Genomic DNA, 9,157 nt, shown 5'->3' with positions numbered 1-9,157 from the left:
GAAAGCATGTGCTAAATTTGAAATAATGACTCTTATTTTAAGACATTAATAAAGTGAAAAATGATAATAATAATGGGACGGAGGAAATACAAACTACTGTAATAAAAGATGGGATATGAATTTCAAAGATCATGAAACCTCTTCATGTACTTTTCTAATGGTCTCTGTGAGGCATAAAAAGCCTTACTACTCCACAAGCCTATAAATTAGTTAGTTATTAGTTTGAATTGCTATTTTGAGGAATTTTTTTAATAAAAAAATATATGATAAAAATTTAATGTATATAAGATAAAAAGATGATTGAAATTATGCTCACAAAAAATGTAAAAAATTTTCTACAAAAAACCACAATCCAAACAACGAAAATAGGGAAAACATGATTTTATAACAATCCAAACATGATGAAAACCAACTCCTACACAGTTGTCTTAGATGTTACAGCATAAAGAAGACGGATTGAAAGTAAAAACAAAATTGTACAACATTATGCTGTTGTGAGGGTGCATTATATGTTTGTGTGCGCGTGCTTGTTTGTGCTGTCGTGATGAACTGATGAGTTAACAAAAAGAAAAAGGAGATTCAGTTCTTGGCAAACTGCAGTCATGCAGGGAGCTGCAAGCAAAACTTATAAACCAAGCCCAAACAGAAATAGGCAGAATGTCAATTCTTTTACTTTGATTTTCTTTCTATCTGTCATTTCTTTGGTCAGCAAAGCTAAAAAAAGACTACATAGACAAGGACCAAGGCACTGCAGCACTTAGGGAAGAAGAATCAAACTTTTGCCCATGCCAAGAACAAACAAAGGTAACAAGATCCAGATACTCAACCTGGGGATTATAACCGATTCCTTTCACTTTATCTCTACTCAAAAACAAATTATGTTCCCTTCACACGTGACAAGTTCCTTTTCTTTTTTCCACAGTATTCCAGGCTTTTGTCACCTCAGACTCAAGACTAAAAAAAATGTTTCAGTCAACCTTTAAACTTTACTTCTTCAGCAAATATTCCCAGCCAAGTATTCTTCTTTCATATACATACCCATTGACTGCTTACTGATCCAGGAAGCAACGATTTGCATTCTTGCTCGGTTAAACATGTTAACATGACAAAAAGGAAACCAAACAAAAGTTTTCTGAACAAATGAGAATATAGAGAAAGCTATATATAAATCAAGAAATAAAACCAAAGAGAATCAATTATTCCTCTTTATTCAATATACAAGCGCTAAAAACCAGAATGCCCCGAATGTCATGTGTATTTGGTACTCTGCCAACCCACTCGTACAGAAGCTTAAGTCACCTGTGAAATATTCTTGTGATTTTGTACAGTTACAAGTTCCCTTGTGAAAACCAGCTCATGAAACAGCTACCAAAGGAAGCAGAAAGCAAGTCAATTAAAAGGTAAACAATGCAAGAAAAAGTAACAGATATCGATAGGTTACGCAAACATCTGGTTATTACCTTCATCAACCTTAATCTCCAGAAGTTCCTCGATGGGCTGGCGGCATATAGGACACTTGTTTGTTTGCAGCCTCAATTCTTTGGCACACTCACTGCACATACACTGAAAATGCAAGACATGTGTTAAAGAAGTTGAAATGCAAGAGAAATATTAAACAAGACATATAGACTAGAAAGGAACATGATGGATCAAGAGGAGACAAGCGTGATAGTCTTCCGTGATTAGACTATGTATTAACTTCTTTAGTTGCATTCACATAAATTTCCATCTTTGTTCCTTTTCTTTCAAAGCACTGGAGATTAGATGGGCTGGTATTGGAAACATGCTTCCTACTAAGAGTTTTTTGCCTCTGCACAAAAATCTCAATAAGCAAGCTTTGCAGATTAATTAGATCATAAAATTAAACCAATTAAGTGTTTGATTTTTGTGTGCCCAAAAGACCACCTGCCAGCCTCGTTTATGAGCCGACCCTAACCCAATCTCATGAGAAGCAAAGCCCCGCAGGCCCCAAGAAACTTTTCAGCATTCTTAGCACAGAAACTACTTAAATGAAGTAGCCTAAAACTACAATGCTTCTTTCTACTTAGCAGAAAAACTTAGATGTAACTTGAACCTCTGAACAAGAAAAGGGTATAAGCAAAATGCTTACCATATGCCTACATGGTAAAACTGCTGTGTCCTTTGGATCAGTCATGCAAATGACACATTCTTTTCCCAAGTCCTTGTCATTTATAGCTTGTTCATCTGAGTTACTGATGCCAAAGATCTCCCGCAGCTCATACCTAATTTCCTCTATCCACAGAATCTGCTTGATTACTTTAACCTGGAAATGGTCATCATTGTTCTTCTCTATAACCGCCTGAGTAATTTGCGCATGAGGAGATGTATTCACTGCTTCCTCATTGAGCTGATCTTCCATCAATGTCGACGACAAACATGATTGTGCTGATATCACAAGAGGGAAAACATCTCCTGCAGATGGCTTTGATAAGTCATCTATATCAAAGAACCCAAGATCAATTCCACTTCCTGAAGGCTGGCAGAATTTCTGACCCAATCCTTTCTGGAAAGGAATTTTCATTGGCACGTACATCTCAGGATGGACAGGATTGAATGTACATTTGGTTCCTTCCTTTGCAAAATAGTAAATGGTGATACTGTAACCAAAGAACAAGAAACAATGCCTTTAAGAAGGAACTCAGACAAATAATAAAACAAGTGAAAATTTATTCATAAGAGAAAATTGAAGTTCAGAATCCAAAATCGTGAGAGAAAAACAATCAACAGTTAACAATATGCAGATAACTCCAAAGATTTCACAAGTTTGTTGTCAACACTCAATAGATGACCGAAGCTCAGACTTCAGGAGAAAGATATGAAGACCACTTCCCCCAAAATTTCAGACACAAATAACTCAACAAATGGTAAATAAAGAATTCTTAAGAAACCACAGAGACATTTGATTTTTGAAAGGACAGAAATGAACCAGAGACACCCTGCCATCTCTCAGTATTGTAATAGATAAGCCAAGAAGATTTGGAGATTCCTATAGTTCCAAATATTAGAAGGAAAGTATTAGAAAGGTTGCGTGGTGCGCCAAAAACCCATTTCACTTGCTAGCTAGTGTAACCCAAGTAAAACAGGAAAACAGTCTTCCCTCATCAGAGAGTAAAATACAAATTTCTGAAACTAACTTTCAGAATTTCGCAATGATTTCCTAGACTACTGTTATTGTACTCACTCAATAATCTCAAAGGTGCTAATTTCCTGAAACCATAGGTATCTATACCTAAGTCTCCACAAAGGAAATGAAAACATGCACAGCACATTGAAGTTCAAATTCCAGGAAATCCAGCATTGTGCTTGTGCAAGCGGATGGAACCAAATAAATCATCATATATCAAATCTCAATTAAGCCAATGTGATAATAATGGCTCAGTAGAATTTCCATGACAGAACAGTGGAAGTTTGATTGCATCAACTTAAACTGTATTCTTGAAAGCAAAAGGATCAGGAGACATGGTAAAAATGCTCAATAGGCAACCTATTCGAATCTGACCACCAGTGCACAAAATGATTCAGCTAGCTAAGATTCTACCAAATTTATACCTGGCAAATTTGGATATGCCCTCCAACTTCTTGTCAGAAGAACATTAAAAGAAAGTGTGGAATTATTCAAAAAGTCGAAGACAATTCTATGTTCCCAATAATAAAGTCGGACAGGGGATGTATACCATCTATCAGTATAAAAAAGAGCACCAATATAGGGCTACTTAAGTCTCAACAGCTACACATGGACAATCATCCCATGCATTAGGCACAAAGCTGAAATTTAAGTGGATTCAGTAGAACTCTTTGTTATATTAGGCCGTTGAACTTTTGTGCAGGAGACTATTCCAGGATCAGCACACTTTCAAGTTGCTTATAGACAAGTAGCTATATATATCTACACGTATAGATTAATATTAATATTGCAACAGTGAAGGTTCCAAATTTTGTTCCTATACTACTAGTGCACTGCATTTATGCAATGTAAATTAATTGGTGATAAAGTTTTCTACAATTTGCCTATCAAGATACAACTCGAAAAGAATCTTTTATATCAGCCAAATTTTGGCTGAAGCTTATGTAACCACGTAAGCCAAATCTAAACCATGGCATTATAAATTTGAGTGAATCAAGTTCCTTACAAAAGTTTCTATCGAAGACCACATAAGATGCACCTTCCATCAAGGACAAGCTATCTCACCACTTGTCATCAAGAAAATAAATATCAAAGATAATGAGCAGTAAAATCATTACAAGGCAACAAACAGAAAGGGTAAAGAAGTCATCATATAATACACCCTCTATCTCATTTTACATGTGATGGACAACTGCACACAGTTACAGTCTGACCCATATCCACAGACAATTAATTCCCCTTAAGTGCCATCAAACACTAAAATAGTTCGGTAGAGTTTATTCATGTACTACTTCTGGATACCACCGCAAATAGTGTAAAAGGGATAAAATGGCAAAGTAGTTGTGTTTCTTTGACTTTTCAAACCAAGACAAACACTTTAGGGCATATGGAAATAGTAACCATGATAAATAGCGAAAACTGACAAAATCACTCCAAAAATAGTTCCATATCCACAGACAATTAATTCCCCTTAAGTGCCATCAAACACTAAAATAGTTCGGTAGAGTTTATTCATGCACTACTTCTGGATACCACAGCAAATAGTGTAAAAGGGATAAGATGGCAAAGTAGTTGTGTTTCTTTGACTTTTCAAACCAAGACAAACACTTTAGGGCATATGGAAATAGTAACCATGATAAATAGCGAAAACAGATAAAATCACTCCAAAAATACATTCTTTGAGTGCTGAGATAGCTCTTTTCTCAAGAAAAGATGGAGAAAAGAAGGAAATTTTAAAAATGAATTTATCAGTTTGTCAAAAAATTTGTATTGAAGGGAGTAATCTTGAAAACTATTTCTTCTCTTACAAGGTCTCTTATTTATAACAATATTTCAAGTAAAATATCTAAGTAGATCCTAAATGTAAACTAAGTTAATTAAACCATATGCCATAGAATAAGAGATTAAATCAACTAGCCAGCCAAGCAAAATTCAGGAACATTGGTGTGAATGACCCAGATATCTTTATCATACACACACGGTATAATTATTAAGCAATCTAATACAAAATATAAGTACAGTCATGAGATCCTATCCATCTACCTCACCAGTCTATGGTCAGTCTAAAATGAGCCTGACTCAAGATTGAGACCAAATACAGCTTTCAGACCAAGAAGACCAAATACAGCTTTCAGACTCAACTAGCTAGCCAAGCAAAATTCAGGAACATTGGCATGAATGAACCAGATGTCTTTATCATACACACAGTATCATTATTAAGCAATCTAATGCAAAATATAAGTACAGTCATGAGATCCTATCCATCTACCTCACCAATCTATGGTCAGTTGAAAATGAGTCTGACTCAAGATTGAGACTAAATATAGCTTTCAGACTAAAAGGAACTTGATAAATATGCTCAATCCTGCTATTAAACAACCTGAATCATTAACATTAAACTTCTTAAAAGGATTAACACAATTAACTGATTGTTTGTTAGGGAAGCTTGAATAAGAACACGAATTTCTGCAAGAAGAGATGCTTTGGGCAGGTCAAGTTGCAACTCATATTAAGTGAGATCTATCTCTTTACTTCTAATAAAAAAACTCTACATACATCTTTTCTAGCTATAATTACAGTGTGAAGTGATAAAAAAGGGATATATTAATGCTTTTGATCATTGCAGAGTTCAAGAGTTACACTAGTTTGCCCAAAATAGTTTCCTTAGTGAAGAGCTAGAATCTATCATCCACTACCACCTATTATTTATATAGACTTATAATTCTTAACGAATGAATTTACTTTGCAGAAAGAAAGATGTTCAAATCAATATATCTGCTATTCATGTAGGAAAGTACACCATCGTAACAAGAAAAAAAAAATGATTCACTAGCAAGTTAGGATTTTTTTAAGCATAAACCAGCTGAAGTCATTTAATACTCAATTGTGAAATAGTATGCTTCCATTTATATCATATAGATACAGGTGCTGAAGTTCTACATGGTTCAAGTGGTCAACACCAAATTAACTTGTCCTCTTCTAGATAGTAAACTCATTGGAAACTCACATGCGATAGAGTCAATGTAGAGCATCTTAATGGATGGAACTGAACTTGATGTTCAAGTTCCCTTGCTGAGAGAATATATATACAGCGAGATCTCCAGGATTCAAATGCAAAACACTATTTTCTACTCTGTTTAACTGCACAATCCATTCAAGCTAAAAAACATATACACTAGGGTAATTGCAAGCTTAGATGATCAAACAGAAGGACTGGAACTAGACACATCATACCCTGAATGGACTATTACAAGCAATATTGGCAAATAAATAAATCAAATGTTGAAAACGCCACTTCACAATGAAAAGTTCAACAATAACAGTATTTCGATTTCATTAAGTGGCTACAGCAAATAACAACGAAGCATTTGTAGAAATATCCTACACTAGTCTACATTATAAAACGATCTCCTGGTTCCTCTTTCAGACATATAAATCCAAAATTCAGCATGTCACCCTTCTTAGCATAATCAAAATTAAGAATATATCCTTCACAAACTGAACATAGCGTAATATCTCAAGAAGAAAAACAACAAACCAGAATATCACATTCGACATTTTTCACATTCAACCAAATTTTTTTCCAAACAATTCGATCCTTGCTAGCATTAAACATTATTCAACAATATGTAATCTAATTGACACGTATTTGATGCAACCAAGCCAAGTTTCTAGTCTTCAAGTTCATGACCCAAACTTATAGGCATTAGTGCTGGTCTCACCTCCCTCTTTCATTTTCTTAGAAAGAGTGGGGAGGTATAGTTTATTTTGTAATTACTTACTGGGGCAAATGATGCAGACTCTGGAATATGTAAGCACATTTTACTACTTTTCCAATTTCACGATGAGCTTCAAGTAGTCTTCTAGTCTTCCCAAAATCAACTTTTTTGCACAAAATGCATAATACCTACAGCTCTATAATTTTAGAGATACAACTTAAATCATGCCCTTACTTGCGGCATAAACAAATTCATAACTTGAACATTCTCTCTTTAAACATACTATAAACTCTAACCAGGATATTGCTCAGTATTACGGTAGTTTTTTTGATCAGTGGATGGTAATTTATAGCCCTGCAGCACTTCTATAGATGTCTGTCTGCCAAAGGATAATAACCTCATTTTCATCAACAAATCATTGTTGTGCAGCAATAGAACACAAAGAATCCTGCCTCTTGCTAAACATTCTAACACCTTACACAGCCAAAGGACCAACCAAATTCTTGAAAGACCTATCAGGAGTTTCAAATTCTATTTATATGCAGTCTCGTTCTTGCAAAATCAAACTCTTAACAATCAACAACCTCATACTAATATTGAGAACCTCTAACATCAATCTTCTGCTACCACCGCCCATACAATGAGGTCATCCAACACTTTTCTTAATTAAAACAATTCAAACAGATCATGTCCACCTGCTAAAAGACAGCAATCATTTTTTACAACCACAAGTAGCTACATGGAAAAGTACTGATTGACACTCTTATAATTCATCAAGAAAGCCTGTAGCTTTTAATAACTAATTCTACTCAACCAACAACATCCTCCATTCATTGATCTGGATTCTGATCTATCAATTATTATTTCATTGTCTAAATAGCAATGCAGTAGCTTATCAACTACCACACCAATAAATTCGGCTATTTTCATCCAATTGGCATTCATTTCCCCTAGTTAAAGATCAGAATCAATTCCAAAATCCCAAATCATATCAACACAAATCCAAAGTGAATATTGAATAACTCTCAAAAAGAAGATTGCAAATTTCAATACCTTCCATCAACCATGGCATCAAAAGTGAAGGAAACCAAGTGGCAATCTCTGTTCCCCTCATCCACTTCAAGCTTTATAGTATCCTTATGAACGTTCACATCATTCTTGATCTTCTTAGCACTCTGGTGATCCACGTACGGCACCGGAGCAGGCGGCGGAGGCTGCAAGTGCGGCGACGGTGCCAGCAGCATCGCGGCCTGCGGCGGCCGGAACCACCCACTACCATGGCCTCCTACATAGTAAGGATTATGGTAATTAGACTGAGCCCCCATCATATTAACGGGGGGTCTCGAGTAATTGGAATAGTTGTAACTATAGTTGGTGTAATAGGGAGCAGAGGTGGAGGGGTGATAAGGTGGTGGAGGCGGCGGCGGAGGAGGCGCGGGCACCGGCGGATGGAGGGCGGGATATGGGGCATTGGCAGCAAAAGCATAGGTTGATGGTGGGGAGGAGGAAGAAAGCGGTTGTTGTTGGGTTGGTTGGGGTTGCGGTGGTGCCGGCGGTGGTGGCGGGTGCTGAAAGCGGTGGTGGTGGTGGTGGTGGGGATGATTTTGCTGCCTTTTACTCCAAATTTGGCCCATTTTTTTTAATCTTTCTATTTCTTTTACAACCGCTTATCAGAAAAATTTGAAGAAATTATAGAAGAAATCTTGGGGGACAATTGGATGCTTTGCTGCTGCTGGGGATGAAGAAAAGAATTAAGAAGTAGCGGGTTTTGAACGGTAGTAATTATGGTATTTTATTTTACTTAAATCTTAGAAAAGAAAAAGAAAGATCAAAGTGGGGAGTGGGGCCTACACGCTGTTGGCTAATTTTAAGTCAATGGGACATAATGAGCTCTATAATTTTATATTTAGAAACTTTCCTCGACTAATTAATTTTTTGTTTACTAGGTCAAGAATTAAGGCTGTAGGATTGGGATAAAAGAAAAATCAAATTGAGGAAGCAAATGTTTGGAAATCAAATTAGGAAAGGAATCTAGGGATTTGGTGTGATTTTGGGGTGGGTTAATTCCAATACAAATCACTAAATTCAGCTCAAGTTAAATGCAAGTTAATAAATGCAACTTTATTCTTTAAAACTAGCTTCGGAATAATTTCCAGTTCTAACTAGACTTGTACATAATTTTTGAAATCTTTGTATCTATTAAATTATAGATATGTTATTTATAGTGCAGGTTTAACTTGCAATTAATATAAATTTTTATGATGTAAATCAAATTATGGTGGACGATCTCCAG

General features: G+C 35.8%; 1 protein-coding gene across 1 annotated transcript; it reads right to left on the bottom strand.

The window, feature by feature from the left end:
* Window positions 1–1,147: 1,147 nt before the first annotated feature.
* Window positions 1,148–8,649, bottom strand: LOC113732798 (probable E3 ubiquitin-protein ligase LUL4). The gene is made up of 4 exons (XM_027258783.2): window positions 7,918–8,649; window positions 2,111–2,618; window positions 1,461–1,563; window positions 1,148–1,365 (listed from the first exon to the last, which is right to left on the bottom strand). The coding sequence occupies exons 1-4, from the start codon at window positions 8,496–8,498 to the stop codon at window positions 1,355–1,357; spliced, it is 1,203 nt and encodes a 400-aa protein (XP_027114584.1). The 5' UTR covers window positions 8,499–8,649; the 3' UTR covers window positions 1,148–1,354.
* Window positions 8,650–9,157: the final 508 nt, after the last annotated feature.

The sequence above is a fragment of the Coffea arabica genome, chromosome 2e, assembly GCF_036785885.1.
Source record: "Coffea arabica cultivar ET-39 chromosome 2e, Coffea Arabica ET-39 HiFi, whole genome shotgun sequence".
Lineage (NCBI taxonomy): Eukaryota > Viridiplantae > Streptophyta > Magnoliopsida > Gentianales > Rubiaceae > Coffea > Coffea arabica.
The sequence above is the reverse complement of the archived record's forward strand: the minus strand, read 5'-3'. Positions and strand labels throughout refer to the sequence as shown.

Coding starts and splice junctions, on each gene's coding strand:
- LOC113732798 (XM_027258783.2), bottom strand. CDS start 8,498: ATGGGCCAAATTTGGAGTAAAAGGCAGCAAAATCATCCCCACCACCAC. Junction 2,619..7,917: donor GATGCCATGGTTGATGGAAG/GTATTGAAATTT, acceptor CTTTGGTTACAG/TATCACCATTTACTATTTTG. Junction 1,564..2,110: donor TTTTACCATGTAGGCATATG/GTAAGCATTTTG, acceptor TTGCATTTTCAG/TGTATGTGCAGTGAGTGTGC.